Here is a 23,131-nt window from a genome sequence, read left to right as displayed (position 1 = left end):
AGTTATTTTTCTTCTTCTCCTTTGCACACCAGTATCTCTACTTGCACATTCATCTTCTGCACATCTATCACGTTTGTTTATTCCATGTGAAACTCTGTTGTTGTATGTGTCGAACTGCTTTGCTTTATCTTGGCCAGGTCGCAGTTGTAAATGAGAACTTGTTCTTAACTGGCCTACCTGGTTAAATAAAGGACTTGTTCTCAACTAGCCAACCTGGTTAAATAAAGGACTTGTTCTCAACTGGTCTACCTGGTTAAATAAAGGACTTGTTCTCAACTGGCCTACCTGGTTAAATAAAGTTGAAATAGAAAAAAATACAATTTAAAAAAAGACAGTAGTTTCTCTCTCACACAGTATTGTTCTCTCACAGACACCATAGTGTTTCTCTCTCACAGACACAGTATTGTTATCTCTCACAGACACAGTATTGTTATCTCTCACAGACACAGTATTGTTCTCTCAGACACAGTATTGTTCTCACAGACACCATAGTGTTTATCTCTCACAGACAGACATGTCCTGTATTCTCTCTCACACATACTAATGTTCACAGAGACTTAATTGACGATTGTTCATTCAAGGCTTTATTGGGGTTAATCACAGCATCACCCTGACAGTCACACAGGACTAGAAACACTACTAATATTACAATATATCATCATGACTCTGTCCAGGAAGACCAGACAAGCCTTCCTCTAACAACAACTCATAGAAACGACAGAACAACTTGAAATCAGTAAACACAAGGTAGGCCATCTAACCCTAACCTCCGAGTCCGTCTGGTTCGTCTCCACGCCTCAACCTTCTCTCATAGTTAACCCTTAGTCCCCTGTTGGAGCCTAGAGCCCTGTCATACTGCACATTAAACAGCCTTACTGAAAACTGGGCCACATCTCAGACGGCACCCTAATCCCTACATGGTGCACTTCCCCTATGGGCCCTGGTCAAAAGTAGGGCACTATACTGAATAGGGTGCCATTTCAGACGTGGCCCTAGTTAACCTATACGCTACTAACCTAGGCTACGATAAAGAGACAAATCACAGGGTCAAACACAATATATATATACTGAGCGTACAAAACATTAAGAACACCTACTCTTTCCATGACATTGACTGACCAGGTGAATCCAGGTGAAAGCTATGATCCCTTATTGATGTCACCTGTTAAATCCACGTCAGTCAGTGTTTACAACATGGGCTGTATTCACTAAACAGCAGCCCATGTAATATCAACCTTCACACCAAAATGACAAAAGACAGGAATGATGGACGGACAGACCCCTCAGTAACAGATCCCTCCCTTCTCTACCATAAATATTCATCCCTTATTCCCCTCCTTCCCTTCAGTAACAGATTCCTCCCTTCTCTACCATAAATATTCATCCCTTATTCCCCCTCCCTTCTCTACCATAAATATTCATCCCTCATTCCCCTCAGTAACAGATCCCTCCCTTCTCTACCATAAATATTCACCCCTTATTCTCCTCCTTCCCTTCAGTAACAGATTCCTCCCTTCTCTACCATAAATATTCATCCCTTATTCCCCCTCCCTTCTCTACCATAAATATTCATCCCTTATTCCCCTCCTTCCCTTCAGTAACAGATTCCTCCCTTCTCTACCATAAATATTCATCCCTTATTCCCCCTCCCTTCTCTACCATAAATATTCATCCCTCATTCCCCTCAGTAACAGATTCCTCCCTTCTCTACCATAAATATTCATCCCTCATTCCCCTCAGTAACAGATTCCTCCCTTCTCTACCATAAATATTCATCCCTCATTCCCCTCAGTAACAGATTCCTCCCTTCTCTACCATAAATATTCCTCCCTTATTCCCCTCCCTCCCTCCCCCATCCATTCTTTCCTGATCCTTCCTTCCTATTCGCTGAGCATTCTTGTATGGTTGTTGGTAAATAAAGGAATGACAGGAGAAATGTAAAATGGAAATCACTACAAGTGTCTGTGTCTATATATGTGTGTGTGTGTGTGTGTGTGTGTGTGTGTGTGTGTGTGTGTGTGTGTGTGTGTGTGTGTGACGTGCGTTAGTCAGTCTGTGGTACGGAGATAGCAGGTCCCTTGGGGTCATCAAAGCGGTCCATGGTGTGTAGCTGCATGATCATATGGAGGCCGTAGGTTAGGACCACGAGCATCAGTAGACTGGTGAGCAGTCCCATCCAGATGCCAGGACTGAAGAACCCTGCACAGTCACTGGCATAGGAGAACTCTCCCCCTGCCACGTTGAAACCCTGGATCTAGGGGGAGAGAGAGAGTGAGGAGAGAGACGGGGGGGAGACGGGAGAGAGAGGAGAGACGGGAGAGAGAGGAGAGACGGGAGAGAGAGGAGAGACGGGAGAGAGAGGAGAGACGGGAGAGAGAGGGGGGGACGGGGAGAGAGAGGGGGGGACGGGGAGAGAGAGAGGGGGGGGGGACGGGGAGAGAGAGAGGGGGGGACGGGGAGAGAGAGAGGGGGGACGGGGAGAGAGAGAGGGGGGGGACGGGGAGAGAGAGAGGGGGGGACGGGGAGAGAGAGAGGGGGGACGGGGAGAGAGAGAGGGGGGGGGACGGGGAGAGAGAGAGGGGGACGGGGAGAGAGAGAGAGAGAGAGAGAGACGGGAGATGGGAAAGAGAGACAGAGGGGGGGAGACGGGAGAGAGAGAGAAAGAGGGGAGACAGGAAAGAGAGACAGAGGGGGGGAGACGGGAGAGAGAGAGCGAGAGGGGAGAGAGAGGGGAGACGGGAGCGAGAGAGAGGAGACGGGAGAGAGAGGGGAGACGGGGAGAGAGAGTGAGGGGAGACGGGAAAGAGAGACAGAGGGGGGGAGACGGGAGAGAGAGGGAGACGGGAGAGAGAGAGAGAGAGAGGAGAAGGGAGAGAGAGAGGGGAGAAGGGAGAGAGAGTGGAGAAGGGAGAGAGATCGATAGAGGGGAGAGAGAGTTTTTTCAACTTGCAGTTAGTATTCTGTTTTCGTTTCACAGACAAACACTGTTGACACAAATACAGTTCACAGCCCCCTACCTGGAAGTCGGTGAACGAGACCCTCCACTGGTTAGCAGGGTCTTTGGAGGTCCGCGGTACCAGGACGGGGTATCTGAAGTTAGTGACCGTCTGACAGCGGTAAGAGTACTCAGCCGGTGCGTACACGCTACGGCTCCCGTTAAACGTTGCTTTCTGACCGTCGTATTCTATCTCCACGGCGTCTAGAGTAAACCAGCCGCGAGCTGACACCTTGTAGTGACGCTGGGACATGGCGAACCTGGAGACAGACAGACAGACAGACAGACAGACAGACCAAAAGAGTTTGTGTATGTGTTTGTTTGTAACTGTGTGTGTGTGTGTGTGTGTGTGTGTGTGTGTGTGTGTGTGTGTGTGTGTGTGTGTCCAGTCAACTCACACTAGTTTGAAGGAGCGGTGTCCCAAGATATTCTCATAATTTAGAACCAGACTGACAGAGAAAAGGTGAAAGAAAAATATTTCAATAAAAATGGACAACATAATAATTCATTCCAATCATTTCCAAGTTCAGCAAGGCTGCTGTTTCCATAGCTTCTAACAAAGATCTAGACAGGATGTGATGTCAGAGGACTGTTCACAACTTCCTGTCCAGCTCTAAACCCAGAACCGCTGACCCCTAACCTGGAGTGTGATTGGTTGCAGAGGGAGCCCTGGAGCCTAGGGGTCACGCCCTCTCCAAAGGTCAGAGCGGTGAGGTCATGTCGTTCCCAGCGACCACCACGGAGCACGCTCACGGTCAGGTTCTCCGCCCACAGCATGATGCAGCCGGCTCCGCCCTCCTGGAGAGAGAAGATCAGAAATAAATACTACATCAGGCAGAATCAGTACAGACAGCAGTACCCACAGACAGCGGTACAGACAGACAGCGGTACAGACAGACAGCGGTACAGACAGACAGCGGTACAGACAGACAGCGGTACAGACAGACAGCGGTACAGACAGACAGCGGTACAGACAGACAGCGGTACAGACAGACAGCAGTACAGACATTCCTAGTGTACGGTATATCCAGTGTATATGTACGGTATACCCAGTGTATATTCCTAGTGTACGGTATACCCAGTGTATATTCCTAGTGTACGGTATACCCAGTATATATTCCTAGTGTACGGTACACCCAGTGTACATTCCTAGTGTACGGTCTACCCAGTGTACATTCCTAGTGTACGGTCTACCCAGTGTATATTCCTAGTGTACGGTATACCCAGTGTACATTCCCACACTATAAGATGGGAATAATAACGTGAAAATGTAATAATTCACAGTATGAAAAGAGGTGTTTGAAAAGACAGGGTGAGATTTCTGCCAATTCCTCTTGCTAAGGAGCCATTTTTGTTTCTTTTTTACCATTTTAATAGAAAACAAATCACAGTAAGGTACTTAATTGTTACACAGAAATGATTTGATTTTGAGATTAAAGGCCCAATGCGGCCGTTTGTAACACATTTTAACAAGTTAGAAAGAAAGAAACAGATCTTACCTTAAACTCAACTGGAGGGTAGACTCCTGTCTTCTCCTTGACTTGGTTCTCTCCTCTTTCTCTCTCCCGCTGTCTGTCTCTCTCCCTCTTTCTGTCTCCGTACTGCAATAGGGAGCGCCCTCCTCCCACACCAGCCTCCATATCCATAGACAGAGATGATGACACCTCCTAGGGAGACAGAGAGGTGGTAACAACACACCATAGAGACAGAGAGAGAGAGAGAGGTGGTAACAACACACCATAGAGACAGAGAGAGAGAGGGGTGGTAGGTGGTAACGACACACCATAGAGACAGAGAGAGAGAGAGAGGTGGTAACAACACACCATAGAGACAGAGAGAGAGAGAGAGAGAGAGAGAGAGAGGTGGTAACAACACACCATAGAGACAGAAAGAGAGAGAGGTGGTAACAACACACCATAGAGAGAGAGAGAGAGAGAGAGAGGTGGTAACAACACACCATAGAGAGAGAGAGGTGGTAACAACACAACATAGAGACAGAGAGAGAGAGACAGAGAGAGACAGAGAGAGAGAGAGAGAGAGACAGACAGAGAGAGGTGGTAACAACACACCATAGAGACAGAGAGAGAGAGAGAGAGAGAGAGAGAGACAGAGAGAGAGGTGGTAACAACACACCATAGAGACAGAGAGAGAGAGAGAGAGAGAGAGAGAGAGAGAGGTGGTAACAACACACCGTAGAGACAGAGAGACAGAGAGAGAGAGACAGCGAGAGACAGAGAGGTGGTAACAACACACCATAGAGACAGAGAGAGAGAGAGAGAGAGAGAGAGAGAGGGTGGTAACAACACACCATAGAGACAGAGAGAGAGAGAGAGGTGGTAACAACACACCATAGAGACAGAGAGAGAGAGAGAGAGAGGTGGTAACAACACACCATAGAGACAGAGAGAGAGAGAGAGAGAGAGAGGTGGTAACAACACACCATAGAGACAGAGAGAGAGAGAGAGAGAGAGAGGTGGTAACACACCATAGAGACAGAGAGAGAGAGAGAGAGAGAGAGAGAGAGAGGTGGTAACAACACACCATAGAGAGAGAGAGAGAGAGAGAGAGAGAGGTGGTAACAACACACCATAGAGACAGAGAGAGAGAGAGGTGGTAACACACCATAGAGAGAGAGAGAGAGAGGTGGTAACACACCATAGAGACAGAGAGAGAGAGAGAGAGGTGGTAACAACACACCATAGAGACAGAGAGAGAGAGAGAGAGAGAGAGAGAGAGAGAGAGAGAGGTGGTAACAACACACCATAGAGACAGAGAGAGAGAGAGAGAGAGAGAGAGAGAGAGAGAGAGGTGGTAACACACCATAGAGACAGAGAGAGAGAGAGAGAGGTGGTAACGACACACCATAGAGACAGAGAGAGAGAGAGAGGTGGTAACAACACACCATAGAGACAGAGAGAGAGAGAGAGACAGAGACAGAGACAGAGACAGAGACAGAGAGAGAGAGAGAGAGAGAGAGAGAGAGGTGGTAACAACACACCATAGAGACAGAGAGAGAGAGAGAGAGAGGTGGTAACAACACTCCCAGAATGAACCTTGGCGTGATCCTGGACAACACCCTGTCGTTCTCCACTAACATCAAGGCGGTGACCCGATCCTGTAGGTTCATGCTCTACAACATTCGCAGAGTACGACCCTGCCTCACACAGGAAGCGGCGCAGGTCCTAATTCAGGCACTTGTCATCTCCCGTCTGGATTACTGCAACTCGCTGTTGGCTGGGCTCCCTGCCTGTGCCATTAAACCCCTACAACTCATCCAGAACGCCGCAGCCCGTCTAGTGTTCAACCTTCCCAAGTTCTCTCATGTCACCCCGCTCCTCCGCTCTCTCCACTGGCTTCCAGTTGAAGCTCGCATCCGCTACAAGACCATGGTGATTGCCTACGGAGCTGTGAAGGGAACGGCACCTCCATACCTTCAGGCTCTGATCAGGCCCTACACCCAAACAAGGGCACTGCGTTCATCCACCTCTGGCCTGCTGGCCCCCCTACCTCTGAGGAAGCACAGTTCCCGCTCAGCCCAGTCAAAACTGTTCGCTGCTCTGGCACCCCAATGGTGGAACAAGCTCCCTCACGACGCCAGGACAGCGGAGTCAATCACCACCTTCCGGAGACACCTGAAACCCCACCTCTTTAAGGAATACCTAGGATAGGATAAAGTAATCCTTCTAACCCCCCCCTTATAAGATTTAGATGCACTATTGTAAAGTGGTTGTTCCACTGGATATCATAAGGTGAATGCACCAATTTGTAAGTTGCTCTGGATAAGAGCGTCTGCTAAATGACTTAAATGTAAAAGTAACACACCATAGAGACAGAGAGAGAGAGAGAGGTGGTAACACACCATAGAGACAGAGAGAGGTGGTAACAACACACCATAGAGACAGAGAGAGTTGGTAACAACACACCATAGAGACAGAGAGAGGTGGTAACAACACACCATAGAGACAGAGAGAGAGAGGTGGTAACACACCATAGAGACAGACAGAGGTGGTAACACACCATAGAGACAGAGAGAGAGGGCTCTGGATGGATAGCATGGACGGTTCCATTTGCAAGGACGTACATACAGGACCAGTCAAAAGTTTGGATACACCTACTCATTCAAGGGTTTTGTTATTTTTACTATTTTCTACATTGTAGAATAATAGTGAAGACATAAATATGAAATAACATATGGAATCATGTAGTAACCAAAAAAAAAAGTGTTAAATCAAAATATATTTTACATTTAAGATTCTTCAAAGTAGACACCCTTTGCCTTGACAGCTTGCACACTCTTGGCATTCTCTGCACGGGATAAGTTCATCAGAGTTACCAGCCTCAGAAATTGCAGCCCAAATAAATCCTTCAGAGTTCAAGTAACAGACACATCTCAACATCAACTGTTCAGAGGAGACTGTGTGAATCAGGCCGTCATGGACGAATTGCTGCAAAGAAACAACTACTAAAGGACACCAATAAGAATAAGACTTGCTTGGGCCAAGAAACACAAGCAATGGACATTAGACCGGTGGAAATCTGTCCTTTGGTCTGTTGAGTCCAAATTTGAGATTTTTGGTTCCAACCACCGTGTCTTTGTGAGATGCAGAGTAGGTGAACGGATGATCTCTGCATGTGTGGTTCCCACCGTGAAGCATGGAGGAGGTGGTGGTGTGATGGTGAAACTGTCTGTGATTTATTTAGAATTCAAGGCACAATTAACCAGCATGGCTACCACAGCGATACACCATCCCATCTGGTTTGGTCTTAGTGGGACTATTATTTGTTTTTCAACAGGGTAATGACCCAACACACCTCCAGGCTGTGTAAGGGCTATTTGACCAATGAGAGTGATGGAGTGCTGCATCAGATGATCTGGCCTCCACAATCACCCGACCTCAACCCAATTGAGATGGTTTGGGATGAGTTGGACCGCAGAGTGAAGGAAAAGCAGCCAACAAGTGCTCAGCATATGTGGGAACTCCTTCAAGACTGTTGGAAAAACATTCCTCATGAAGCTGGTTGAGAGAATGCCAAGACTGTGCAAAGCTGTCATCAAGGCAAAGGGTGACAACTTTGAAGAATCTCAAATAGAAAATATATTTTCATTTGTTTAATACTTTTTTGGTTACTACATGATTCCATATGTGTTATTTCATAATAGTGAAGACATCAAAACTATACAATGTAGAAAATAGTCAAAATAAAGAAAAACCCTTGAATGAGTAGGTGTGTCCAAACTTTTGACTGGTCCTGTACGTCATAGACAGATTTAGAAAGTTTAATAAATGTAAACTCTCTTTCCATATATATGACAAACATAAACACACAGACATGGATAAACAGACACTTACCCGTGAGGGTCTCATTGCAGTGTAGACGGCAGTGTAGGGGACAGACTGGCTCTTCATAATGCTCATCACCTGTCCAATCACCTCATCTAACACACACTCAACAAGTTAGTCTTCAGCAATCTGCACCATACTGTAATAAGGAACACAGTGAAGGTAGGTGATGTTTGTCCCAGCAGAGCCACCGTACAGTAGAACAGTAGAATACACTACTAGAACAGTAGACACGTAAAACAATAGACCGGTAAAACAGTAAACCGGTAAAACAGACCGGTAAAACGGTAAACCAGTAGACACGTAAAACAGACCGGTAAAACAGTAAGCCGGTAAAACAGTAGGCCGGTAGACCGGTAAAACGGTAGACCACTCACCATTCTCATTGAGAACCTCCTTAGCAGACATCAGATCAGACCTGTTACAAACCAAAATCAGGTAAACCACACGCACATCGGTATAAACCACACCCACATCGGTATAAACCACACCCATAAAAAAACAGACCAGTGAGATAAGCAGAATCGTGTGTGTGTGTGTGGGTGTGTGTATACCCGGTGCTGTAGGGTAGTCTGAACACCAGCAGGGCGGGGGTAGAAGCGTTGAGTCGTAGGTGGCTGAGTGTCTCTGGTTCCATGTAGAGAGGAGAGGTATCTAATTGGTCCTGGAGCTGACCGATCACAGCACTGGATGCTGGCCAGGCCACGGCAGGCAGGACCAATGGGGAAGGGCTGGAGAGGAGCGCATCCTCGAGGTTAGGGAAGGCACTGTCCTGCTTGTTGCCAAACGCCCCTCCGTACATGGTGAAGTCCTCAATGCTCATCTGGGGGGGGGAGAGCGGGGGAGAGAGTGAGATGAGAGACGGGGAGAGAGCGAGACGAGAGACGGGGAGAGCGAGAGAGAGAGAGAGAGAGAGAGAGAGAGAGTCACACAAACAGTAAAAGACATAGGCTAACTAATATATGGGTTACAAAGGTAGGTTTGAGAGTGTATTACCTTGTCCTGCAGGAAGAGCAGTACATTGCGCGGGGCGGACCCCAGGGCGGTCTCTAGGTATGAGCTCAACTGACTGATACCCACTATGTGACCAGCAGCAGGAACAGCCTGAGACGGCAGACCAGACCTGACATCGTTCAGGAGGGCCAGTAAAACAGGAAACAGGAAAAACTAAGAGGACGTGCCTGACAAGCAAACCAATGTTACATTTCCGAAGTAAAAAGTAGCCCTTGGGTTAGTCAGGGTTAGTCTGATTCATCAGGCTGTAGTCAGGGTTAGTCTGATTCATCAGGCTGTAGTCAGGGTTAGTCTGATTCATCAGGCTGTAGTCAGGGTTAGTCTGATTCATCAGGCTGTAATACACCATTTACTGGTATATACAGCCTGAAACTCACGCAAATGTTCCGTACAATCCAGAATGTTGAAAAACAATTACATTTAAACATATTCTACCAGTTGTCTGTGTGGTTTGTCCTTCAGCTAATCTAAACTTTAAACACAAAATCCACAGGAAAGTATTGTTGATATTACTTTTTAGAGAGCTGGTAGGGATACGGTTGGTACGGAGGTAAAATTTGTTTCATATTCACATAAAAATGTTATTTGTCACATGCACCGAATACAACAGGTGTAGACCTTACAGTGAAATACTTACTTACAAGCCCTTAACCAACAATGCTCTAAGAAGTTAAGAAAAAGTGTTAAGTAAAAAAATAAAACAATTACGATATTGCCACATCTTCAGTTTAAGCCTACTAGAAAGTGTGTGCCACCAGGACTGGAGGGAACCAAAAGTCATTCTGCTACCGAAGCCCCCTTTACTGGCTCAAATAGCCGACCAATCAGCCTGTTACCAACCCTTAGTAAACTTTTGGAAAAAAATTGTGTTTCACCAGATACAATGCTATTTTACAGAAAAAACGAATTGACAAACTTTCAACATGCTTATAGAGAAGGACATTCAACAAGCACATCACTTACATCACAAATGACTGCAACACTTAACAAAGAGATGCAGTTAGTTTCAGAGTGGGTGGCAAGGAATAAGTTAGTCCTTAATATTTCTAAAACTTAAAGCATTGTATTTGGGACAAATTATTCACTAAACCCTAAACCTAATCTTGTAATAATTAATGTGGAAATTGAGAAGTGTGTCCATAATAAAGCGCTGCTCTACCTTCTTGAAAGCACTGTCAACAAGGCAGGTCCTAAAGGCCCTAGTTTTGTCGCATCTGGACTACTGTTCAGTCGTGTGGTCAGGTGCCACAAAAAAGGACTTAGGAACATTGTAATTGGATCAGAACAGGGCAGCACGGCTGGCCCTTGGATGTACACAGAGAGCTAATATTAATAATATACATGTCAATCTCTCCTGGCTGAAAGTGGAGGAGAGATTGACTTCATCACTGCTTGTATTTATGAGAGGTATTGATATGTTGAATGCACCGAGCTGGCTAAACTACTGGCACACAGCTCAGACATCCATGTATACCCCACAAGACATGCCACCAGAGGTCTCTTCACAGTCCAAGTCCAGAACAGACTATGGGAGGCGCACAGTACTACATAGAGCCATGACTACATGGAACTCTATTCCACATCAGGTAACTGATGCAGCAGTAGAATCAGATTTTAAAAACAGGTAAAAATACACCTTATGGAACAGCGGGGACTGTGAAGCAACACAAACATGGGCACAGACGCATGCATAAACACACGTACACATGGATTTTGTACTGTATATATCTGGTAGTGGTGGAGTAGGGGCCTGATGGCACACAGTCTGTGAATGTATTGTAATGTTTTTCAAATTGTATAAACTGCCTTAATTTTGCTGGAACCCAGGAAGAGTAGCTGCTTCCTTGGCTAATGGAGAACCATAATAAATACAAATACAAATGATGGTCTGCTTGAAACATGTAGGTATTACAGACTCAGTCAGGGACAGATTGAAAATGTAAATGAAGATACTTGCCAGTTGGTCAGCGCATGCTCGGAGTACACGTCCTGGTAATCCGTCTGGCCCTGCTGCCTTGTAAATGTTGACCTTTTTAAAGGTCTTACTCACATCGGCTACGGAGAGCGTGATCACACAGTCGTCCGGAACAGCTGATGCTCTCATGCATGCTTCAGTGTTACTTGCCTCGAAGTGAGCATAGAAGTAATTTAGCTCGTCTGGTAGGCTCGTCACTGGGCAGCTCGCGGCTGTGCTTCCCTTTGTAGCCTGTAATAGTTTACAAGCCCTGCCACATCCGACGAGCGTCGGAGCCGGTGTTGTACGATTCAATCTTAGTCCTGTATTAATGCTTTGCCTGTTTGATGGTTTGTCAGAGGGCATAGCGGGATTTCTTGCAAGCTTACGGGTTAGAGTCCTGCTCCCTGAAAGCGTCAGCTTTATCCTTTAGCTCAGTGCGGATGTGCCTGTAAGCCATGGCTTCTGGTTGGGGTATGTACGTACAGTCACTGTGGGGACGACGTCATCGATGCACTTATTGATGAAGAAGCCAGTGACTGATGTGGTGTACTCCTCAATGCCATCGGAAGAATCCCGGAACATATTCCAGTCTGTGCTAGCAAAATAGTCCTGTAGCTTAGCATCTGCTTCACTTTCTTATTGACAGAGTCACTGGTGCTTCCTGCTTTAGTTTTTGCTTGATAGCAGGAATCAGGAGGCTGGAGTTATGGTGAGATTTGCCAAACGGAGCGCGAGGGAAAGCTTTGTTCGTGTTCCTGGTTGTGGCGTAAAGGTGATCTAGAGATTTTTTCCCCTCTGGTTGCACATAAAACATGCTGGTAGAAATGAGGTAAAACGGATGAGTTTTCCTGCATTAAAGTCCGCACTAGGAGCCCCGTCTCAGGATGAGCGGTTTCCTGTTTGCTTATGGCCTTATACAGCTCATTGAGCGCAATCTTAGTGCCAGCATTGGTTTGTGGTGGTATTTAGACAGCAACAAAATACTGATGAAAACTCTTGATAAATAGTGTGTGGTCTGCAGCTTATCATGAGATACTCTACCTCAGGCGAGCAAAACCTTGAGACTTCCTTAGATTTTGTGCACCAGCTGTTGTTTACAAATATACATAGACCACCACCCCTTGTCTTACCAGAGGCTGCTGTTCTATCCTGCCGATAGAGTGTATAACCCACCAGCTGTATGTTATTCATGTCGTCGTTCAACCACGACTCGGTGAAACATAAGATATTACAGTTTTTAATGTCCCGTTGGATATACGTGATGGTAGCTGTTCTATTTTATTATCGATTGATTGGCTGGCTAATAGATTATCCTCTCAGCGTCGGATCCTTACAAGGACCTTCATCCCCAATACCTCCGTCTCTTTCTCCTGCGAATGACAGGGATGAGGGCCTTGTCGGGTATCTGAAATAAATCCTTCCCATCCGACTCGTTAAAGAAACAGTACTCCAGTACGGGGTGAGTAATCGCTGTCCTGATATCTAGAAGCTCTTTTCGGTCATAAGACACGGTGGCAGAAACATAATAAGTTACAAATAACGCAAAAAAAACACGGGATCGTAAAACGGCAGCCATCTCCTTCAGCGCCATTCGGTCCTCTCGTCAATGGAAATGGTATCAGGGGTGGATGGAGAACAATCAACACATTTCAAATAAAAAACAATTTAAATCACAAATAAAGATGCTGATTTTTGTATTTTACGCTCTATTTAACTAGGCAAGTCAGTTAAGAACAAATTCTTATTTTCAATGACGGCCTAGGAACAGTGGGTTAACTGCCTTGTTCAGGGGCAGAACGACAGATTTGTACCTTGTCAGCTCGGGGATTCGAACTTGCAACCTTACGGTTACTAGTCCAACGCTCTAACCACTAGGATACTCTGCAGCCCCATTATTCTCCATCCTCCCCTGATTCTGAATTTAGCCTTTTGTTTTTTTCTTTGAATTGTAGTCATTTAGCAGACGCTCTTATCCAGAGTGACTTACAAGAGCAATTAGGGTTAAGTGCCTTGCTCAAGGGCACATCAACACATTTTTCACCTAGTTGGTTCAGTGATTCGATCCAACAATCTTTGGTTCACTGGCTCAATGTTCTTAGCTGCTAGGCGACCTGCGACCCTGTTTTTCTTTTTTCAGTGTATGGGACTCACGACAGAGTTAGATAAGGTGCAAGAGTTCAATCTTGGTTTCATCAGACCAACAACAACAAAAAGGCACTTAGACTTTCAGACCATGAGAAACAAGATTCTCTGGTCTGATGAAACAAAGATTGAACTCTTCGGCCTGAATGCCAAGAGTCACGACTGGAAGAAACCTGGCAACATCACTATGGTGAAGCATGGTGGTGGCAGCAGCATCATGCTGTGGAGATATGTTTTACAGGGACTGGGAGACTAGTCAGGATCGAGGGAAAGATGAATGGAGATTTTGTAAAAAACTAATGCACTGAAGCGTACAAATTCCTATTCTTCCCTGACTCCGACATAACTGAGAAGAATGGGATAAGTGATGCTTTTAAATCATAATTTTACCTCAGCAGCCTTTTTATGACAGAACAATGGTTTAATTTATGCTCTTTCCTCTCCCAGCCTCTAGCTGACTCGACGGTTACCCCGTCAACTTCTAGTGAATCTTTGTTTTCATTTCAACAATTTACTACCTGTGATGTTCCAGACGACTTGTACAAGACTTAGGTTTAAAAAAATCCACTGGGGCTGATATGCTTGATCCATCCCTAGTTATAAAATGTGGTTAACTGTACGGATAAAAGGTAACATTGTGCTGCCCTCTTTCACTGACCTGTCAAAGGCTTTCGATACTGTTGATCAATTGGCCAGGCTGCATGTAACTGGTTTAAAAAATGACTTGACATAAAACTCAATGTGTATCTACTGATGGTGTTAAAACCGGTTGTCTGTACATAACACACGGATAAATTCTGAGTCCTGTACTTTTTACTGTTTACATTAATAATATTGAGAATATGTCAGCAAACAACTGTAACCTGCACTTGTATGTTGACGACACTGTTGTGTCTGCTATTAGACCCATGGTTAACCAGACTCTATCTGAACTACATTCTGCCTTCATTGTATTAGAGAAAAACTTTGACCTGAAATTAGTATTGAACGCAGGTAAAACTATGTACAGTGCCTTCAGAAAGTATACATACCCCTTGAATTATTCCACATTTTGTTGTGATACAGCCTGAAATAAAAATGTATTAAATATATATTTTTTCTTACCCATCTACACACAATACCCCATAATGACAAAGTGAAAACATGTTTAGAAATGGTTTGCAAATGTATTGAAAATGAAATTCAGTAATAGCTCATTCACATAAGTATTCACACCGCCGAGTAATGATGTTAGAAACACCTTTGGCAGCTATTACAGCTGTGAGTCTTTCTGGGTGCGTTTCTAAGAGCTTTGTACACCTGGATTGTACAATATTTGCACACAATTTTTTTTAATTCTTCAAGCTCTGTCAAGTTAGTTGTTGATCATTGATAGACAGCCATTTTCAAGCCATAGATTTAAGTCGATTTACAGTACCAGTCAAAAGTTTGGACACACCTACAAATTCAATGGGGTTTTCTTTATTTGAACTATTTTCTACATTGTAGAATAATAGTGAAGACATCAAAACTATGAAATAACACATATGGAATCATGTAGTAACCAAAATAAAGTGTTAAACAAGTCAAAATATATTAGAGATTTTAGATTCTTCAAATAGCCACCCTTTGCCTTGACTGCTTTGCACACTCTTGGCATTCTCTCAACCAGCTTCACCTGGAATGCTTTTCCAACAGTCTTGAAGGAGTTCCCACATATGCTGAGCACTTGTTGGCTGCTTTTCCTTCACTCTGCGGTCCAACTCAGCCCAAACCATCTCAATTGGGTTGAGGTCTGGTGATTGTGGAGGCCAGGTCACCTGATACAGCACTCCATCACTCTCCTTCTTGGTCAAATAGCCCTTACACAGCCTGGAGGCGTGTTGGGTCATTGTTCTGTTGAAAAACAAATGATAGCACAAACTAGATGGGATGACGTATCGCTGCAGAATGCTGTGGTAGCCATGCTGGTTAAGTGTGCCTTGAAATCTAAAATCACAGACAGTGTCACCAGCAAAGCACCCCCACACCTCCATGCTTCACGTTGGGAACCACACATGCGGAGATCATCAGTTCACCTACTCTGCGTCTCACAAAGATACGGCAGTTGGAACTAAAAATCTCAAATATAGACTCATCAGACCATCAGACAGTCTAATGTCCATTACTCGTGTTTCTTGGCCCAAGCAATTCTCTTATTATTATTAGTGTCCTTTAGTTGCGGTTTCTTTGCAGCAATTCAACCATGAATGCCTGATTCACGCAGTCTCCTCTGAACAGTTGATGTTAAGATGTGTCTGTTACTTGAACTCTGTGAAGCATTTATTTGGGCTGCCATTTCTGAGGCTGGTAACTAACGAACTTATCCTCTGCAGCAAAGGTAACTCTGGGTCTTCCTTTCCTGTGGCGGTCCGCTTGAGAGCCAGTTTCATCATAGCGCTTGATGGTTTTTGCGACTGCATTACATATACCACCCCTACCTTGTCACAACACAACTGATTGGCTCAAATGCATTAACTTTTTTAGGATGGGGGCAGCATTCAGAATTTTGGATGAAACATGTGCCCAAAGTAAACTGCCTGCCACTCAGGCCCAGAAGCTAGGATATGCATATAATTGGTAGATTTGGATAGAAAACACTAAAGTTTCCAAAACTGTTAAAATAATGTCCGAGTATAACAGAACTGATATGGCAGGTGAAAACCTGAGGAAAATCCATCCAGGAAGTGCCATTATTTTGAAATGGCTGTTTTTCCAATGAAAGCCTATCCACCATTTAAAGGGATAGGACCCAGATTCCGTTCCCTATGGCTTCCACTAGTTGTGAACAGTCTTCAGACATTGTTTCAGGCTTTTATTCTGAAAAATGAGGAAGAATGACCACATTGAGTGAGTTGATAGTGGGATGTCCCCAGAGCTGGTTACTGCGCTTGACCGAGAGCGCACCTTTTTTGTTTTTCTTTTATATTGACGACGCTATTGTCCGGTTGAAATATTATTGATTATTTAGGCTAAAAACAACCTGAGGATTGATTATAAACGTCGTTTGACATGTTTCTACGAACTTTACACATACTATTTAGAATTTGTCTGCCCGTTGTGCCTGCCTTTGAGCCATTGGATTACTAAACAAAACGCGCCAACAAAACTGAGGTTTTTGGATATAAAGAGGGACTTTATCAAACAAAATGAACATTTATTGTATAACTAGGAGTCTTGTGAGTGCAACCATACGAAGATCAAAGGTAAGTGATTAATTTTATTGCCATTTCTGACTTTCGTGACTAATCTACTTGGCTGCTAACTGTTTGTAATGTTTTTTGTGCTTAGCGCTGTCCTCAGATAATCGCATGGTTTGCTTTCGCTGTAAAGCCTTTTTGAAATCTGACACGGCAGCTGGATGAACAAGAAGTTAAGCTTTATTTTGATGTATTGCACTTGTGATTTCATGAAAGCTAAATATTTACAGTAATTTAATTTGAAGCTCTGCAATTTCACCGGAAGTTGTCGAGATGGGACGCTAGCGTCTGTTCTGACCCGTTCTGACAGGTGCATGATAACGGCCCATTCTAAATCAAAACTAATTTAGTTTGTGTGTATGTATATGTTTACAAACTAAATTAGTTTTGATTTAGAATGGGCCGTTATCATGCACCTGTCAGAACGGGTCAGAACAGATGTCATCGGTATGCACTTTAATAGCAAATGAAGGGCGCTATTCCCGCGGTTAATTTTCATGCTTGCCAGCTAGGCTACTCCTGTTGTAAAGTGAAGCAATGTGCTTAATATTAGGAATGTTGAGAAATAGATATAGTTGGCCTAGCCTATAGAAAGCTGATGGGATCCTCCTCAGGCCTAGCCTATAGAAAGCTGATGGGATCCTCCTCAGGCCTAGCCTATAGAACGCTGATGGGATCCTCCTCAGGCCTAGCCTATAGAAAGCTGATGGGATCCTCCTCAGGCCTAGCCTATAGAACGCTGATGGGATCCTCCTCAGGCCTAGCCTATAGAACGCTGATGGGATCCTCCTCAGGCCTAGCCTGTAGAAAGCTGATGGGATCCTCCTCTTTTTAACATACATACATACATACATACATACATACATACATACATACATACATACATACATACATACATACATACATACATACATACATACATACATACATACATACATACATACATATAAAAGCCATGCTTCATTCACATAATATCCATTCAGACTATTCTCAATTTAATATTGTCCGTATGTTATATAACAGACAGACAACAGACAAGATGAAACATACATACATTTAATCTTGTCTACACATACATACATACATACATACATACATACATACATACATACATACAGATTAAATTGAGAATAGTCTGAATGGATATTATGTGAATGAAGCATGGCTTTTTTTCTCTACTTTTCAAATCATGCATTATGTAGGACTATATGTTTTGTTAAGGTTTATATCACAACTAAAGTGCCCAAATAACTCCAAACATAGTCTATAGGCCCAAGACCCCTGGAACAGGGTTGGAGAGCCCGTAGTCTACAGAAACAAGACCCCTGGAACAGGGTTGGCGAGCCCATAGCCTACAGAAACAAGACCCCTGGAACAGGGTTGGAGAGCCCGTAGCCTACAGAAACAAGACCCCTGGAACAGGGTTGGAAAGCCCGTAGCCTACAGAAACAAGACCCCTGGAACAGGGTTGGAGAGCCCATAGCCTACAGAAACAAGACCCCTGGAACAGGGTTGGAGAGCCCATAGCCTACAGAAACAAGACCCCTGGAACAGGGTTGGAGAGCCCATAGCCTACAGAAACAAGACCCCTGGAAGAGGGTTGGAGAGCCCATAGCCTACAGAAACAAGACCCCTGGAACAGGGTTGGAGAGCCCATAGCCTACAGAAACAAGACCCCTGGAACAGGGTTGGAGAGCCCATAGCCTACAGAAACAAGACCCCTGGAACAGGGTTAGAGAGCCCATAGCCTACAGAAACATGTGTTCTTATAAGCCCAGTCATTGCGTAATGCTGTGTGAAATCAGAGTTTTGACTGGCCACTATTTAAAAGAGGATCCCAGCTTTCTCCTGCTGCTATATTTGGCAGCAGAGAACTGGAAGGAAAGACAACCAAAGGAAGAATTGGCTTTGGGGGTGACCAGTGAGATATACCTGCTGGAGCGCGTGCTACGAGTGGGTGCTGCTATGGTGACCAGTGAGCTGATATAAGGGGGGACTTTACCTAGCAGGGTCTTGTAGATAACCTGTAGCCAGTGGGTTTGGCGACGAGTATGAAGTGAGGGCCAGCCAACGAGAGCATACAGATCGCAATGGTGGGTAGTATATGGGGCTTTGGTGACAAAACGGATGGCACTGTGATAGACTGCATCCAATTTATTGAGTAGGGTATTGGAGGCTATTTTATAGATGACATCACCGAAGTCAAGGATCGGTAGGATGGTCAGTTTTACGAGGGTATGTTTGGCAGCATGAGTGAAGGATGCTTTGTTGCGATATTGGAAGCCGATTCTAGATTTAATTTTGGATTGGAGATGTTTGATGTGAGTCTGGAAGGACAGTTTACAGTCTAACCAGACACCTAGGTATTTGTAGTTGTCCACATATTCTAAGTCAGAACCGTCCAGAGTAGTGAAGCTGGACGGGCGAGCAGGTACGGGTAGTGATCGGTTGAAGAGCATGCATTTAGTTTTACTAGCATTTAAGAGCAGTTGTAGGCCATGGAAGGAGAGTTGTATGGCATTGAAGCTTGTCTGGAGGTTAGTTAACACAGTGTCCAAAGAAGGGACAGAAGTATACAGAAAGGTGTCGTCAGCGTAGAGGTGGATCAGAGAATTTGATTCCAGTCATTCTGAGAAATGTGGGTGGACGCTCTAATAAAGGTTATGCACCCAATGCACATGGGTCCAATAAATTTCTCAAATGTCTAGCAAATTAAAATGTTGCCAATTAAATGTCCACCGTCACATTTTTCATGACGGTAACACTGGAAGAGTGGTATTCAGTGAAGTGTTGTGTTTACCCCAAACATAATGCTTTGTATTCAGAACATACAACTTCATTTCTTTGCCACATTTTTGGCAGTTTTACTTTAGTGCCTTCTTGCAAATATGACGCATGTTTTGGAACATTTGTATTCTGTACAGGCCTTCCCTCTTTTCAATCTGTCATTTAGGTTAGTATTGTGGAGTAACTACAATGTTGTTGATCCATCCTCAGTTCTCCTATTACAGCTATTAAACTCTGTAACTGTTCCAAAGTCACCCCTGGCCTCATTTTCTTCCTCTCCGGCAACTGAGTTGGGAAGGACACCTGTATCTTTGTAGTGACTGTGTTTATTGATTCACCATCCAAAGTGTAATTAGTAACTTCACAACTTTTTATTTACCAATAGTTGCCCCTCTGGTAAAAAATGCACTGCTTGACAGAGATCTTCCAGATAATTGTATGCCTGGGGTACAGAGATGAGGTAGTCATAAACAAACATGTTAAACTCCATTATTGCACACAGAGTATTGTGTGTAAGCCAGTGACACAAAATCACAATTGAATACATTCAGGCTGTAACACAACAAAATCTGGAAAAAGTAAAGGGGTGTGAATAATTTCTGAAGGCGCTGGAGGACATTGCTCCTAACGTGTCTTCTTCCTCCTTTTGAATCCGAGTGGCTATTCCTCGGCCTTGAACCTAACGCTTCAATATAGCCTAAATATTTGTCATTTAACTTTTTAAAATGTATTTAAAAAAGGTGCAATATGCAGATATGGTCTGCCTACCCATGTGAGAGATGCAGACTCGGTCTCAACCTTTAAGTCTTTACTGAAGACTCATCTCTTCAGTGGGTCCTATGATTGACTGGCCACCCCTCATAGCCTGGTTCCTCTCTAGGTTCTGGCCTTTCTAGGGAGTTTTTCCTAGCCACCGTGCTTCTACACCTGCATTGCCCAAAGGTTGTGTTCAATTCTCATCATGGACAACTTTAGCATTTTTGCTAATTAGTAACTTTTCAACTACTTACTACATTTTAGCTACTTTGCAACTACTTAGCATGTTACCTAACCCTTCCCCTAAAACTTTAACCTAACTTCTAACCTTAACCACTGACCTAGATAATGTTAGCCACCTAGCTAACGTTAGCCAGAACCAATTGGAATTCATAACATATCATACGAAATGGATGATGGGCATCCACAAATTAATAAATACCATAAGAAACGTAAAATATCATACTAACATGGAGCATCTCGGATTTAACTAAAGAATCATACAAAATGTTCTGAGACCAGGTTGGGTACGCATTGCTTATTGGTTGTGTGGTGCATCCGCACAGAAACCTATTGGTGGAAAATGTGCATATATTTAACATAATTATAAATATAGCATAAAAATCTCATTTCGCCCTAGCTGATAATTGTTTGCAGCCGGCTATGACAGTAGTGTAATGAGACAGACAGGGACGTGGTTTGTGGTGGTCGGTGAGTCCTCATCCTTCTGGCCCATAACACCGTGTGGCATCGACAGTACCATAAACCCATCCGGAAGGACTGACCTTAACACAGGGTTGTTATTTGTGGTAACAATCATTTTATTTAGTTCATTTTATGAGGGGAGAGGGTCATGAAAAATATTTTTCATGTTGGTGTTGGGGGGTGTTTAAAAAAAAATGATACGTCGAGTAACATTTTTAATTTCCCTTAGTCACTAAGGTTTAGTGGCTAGTGGCTTCACAGATGAATTGCCAAAATATAAAGTGGCTTGATAGCGAGCAAATAGGACAAGATCCCCGCTAGGAATATGAATGACAAAATGTCAACCAGCTTGCACGGTTACAAACGCATCCCCAGACCAAAACCACACACACGGCTCTTACCCTTCACTCGTCCATAGCATCAGCGGCACCTGTTCGTCGCAGGTCCCGGCGGAGAAGGTGCACAACACGGCCAGAAACACACAACCCCGAGCCGATATCATCCTCATCCTCCGACCAGCCGCCATCTTGAGATGGTCCAGGTTGTCACTAGTTATCACAGCCACAAAGTAAACATGGACTATATCACATGTTGTTGCTTGTTTGTCTTAATGTAAGGTTAATATTAGGTATACGGCTAGCAGTGTGGCTCAATTTAGGGTTAAATTCCCATTGTAGAAATAGGCAGGGTTGATGTATGCCGTTGTGTTTGTGGTAACTAGTGACGAGCCTGCGCACCGTGGGACCGGCCGTGCTGATTAGAATAACCCGTAGAAGATAAATCAACGGCTACAGAGGGACTTATCTTTAAAAGAGTCCTAATAACCCAGGCTGGAGGTATCTCTAGGCGAACATTTGCCCCTCTATCTTTATATCTTGACGGTAAAATAAGCAAGGAGATAGACCAGATGCTTTTCAACTTTCTGTGAAGAAACCGTGACCCATTATATTAGGAAAACTGTTGTAATGAACACTTATGAGTATGGTGGGCTGAATTTTCTGGACTTTACTACCTTAGTACTTTTAAGATCAATTGGATAAAACAATTCCTAAGAAGACCCACTTCTATGTGGAATTTTATTCCTCATCATGTCTTCTCTACTTTTGGTGGCCTTAACTTCATGTTGGTTTGCAATTACAATAATATTGACAAAGTTCCAGTGAAACTTTCTGCTTTTCATCAGGAGGTTTTCTTGCCATGGTCCTTCATTTATAAACATCATTTTTCTCCACACAGATATTATATATGGACTAATCGGGATATATTGTATAAAACTACTTCTTTGTTTTTAGAATATTGGTTCCGAAATAATATCCTATTGGTGAGCCAACTGGTAAATAATATCCTATTGGTTAGCCAACTGGTAAATAATATCCTATTGGTGAGCCAACTGGTAAATAATATCCTATTGGTGAGCCAACTGGTAAATAATATCCTATTGGTGAGCCAACTGGTAAATAATATCCTATTGGTGAGACAACTGGTAAATAATATCCTATTGGTGATCCAACTGGTAAATAATATCCTATTGGTGATCCAACTGGTAAATAATATCCTATTGGTGAGCCAACTGGTAAATAATATCCTATTGGTGAGCCAACTGGTAAATAATATCCTATTGGTGAGCCAACTGGTAAATAATATCCTATTGGTGAGCCAACTGGTAAATAATATCCTATTGGTGAGCCAACTGGTAAATAATATCCTATTGGTGAGACAACTGGTAAATAATATCCTATTGGTGAGCCAACTGGTAAATAATATCCTATTGGTGAGCCAACTGGTAAATAATATCCGATTGGTGAGCCAACTGGTAAATAATATCTTATTGGTGAGCCAACTGGTAAATAATATCTTATTGGTGAGCCAACTGGTAAATAATATCCTATTGGTGAGCCAACTGGTAAATAATATCCTATTGGTGAGCCAACTGGTAAATAATATCCTATTGGTGAGCCAACTGGTAAATAATATCCTATTGGTGAGCCAACTGGTAAATAATATCCTATTGGTGAGCCAACTGTTAAATGCTTGGTATCGCTCTGTTGTTGAATGGACCAAAAGAGAAACAAATTGTTCCTAATGATGAGTCAACAGGGTTAATGGAAGGTAGGCTCTGAGGGTCAGGCCTTGACATGTTCCTGAATAATAAAACAACACCTGAGGGAATGGCATCTAAAACAATTGCAAAATCTTTACAGGGACCTTGTAAAAT

At 43.8% G+C, this 23,131-nt stretch overlaps 1 protein-coding gene across 1 annotated transcript; it reads right to left on the bottom strand.

Moving 5' to 3' along the window:
- Window positions 1-561: 561 nt before the first annotated feature.
- Window positions 562-21,660, bottom strand: LOC106566310 (V-type proton ATPase subunit S1). Its single transcript, XM_014134221.2, has 10 exons — window positions 21,318-21,660; window positions 9,334-9,460; window positions 8,892-9,160; window positions 8,715-8,755; window positions 8,347-8,432; window positions 4,495-4,662; window positions 3,636-3,793; window positions 3,394-3,444; window positions 3,018-3,255; window positions 562-2,254 (listed from the first exon to the last, which is right to left on the bottom strand). Exons 1-10 carry the CDS (start codon window positions 21,440-21,442, stop codon window positions 2,045-2,047), a joined length of 1,473 nt encoding a protein of 490 aa, XP_013989696.1. The 5' UTR covers window positions 21,443-21,660; the 3' UTR covers window positions 562-2,044.
- Between the last annotated feature and the right edge of the window lie 1,471 nt (window positions 21,661-23,131).

The sequence above is a fragment of the Salmo salar genome, chromosome ssa13 (assembly GCF_905237065.1).
Source record: "Salmo salar chromosome ssa13, Ssal_v3.1, whole genome shotgun sequence".
NCBI lineage: Eukaryota > Metazoa > Chordata > Actinopteri > Salmoniformes > Salmonidae > Salmo > Salmo salar.
The sequence above is the reverse complement of the archived record's forward strand: the minus strand, read 5'-3'. Positions and strand labels throughout refer to the sequence as shown.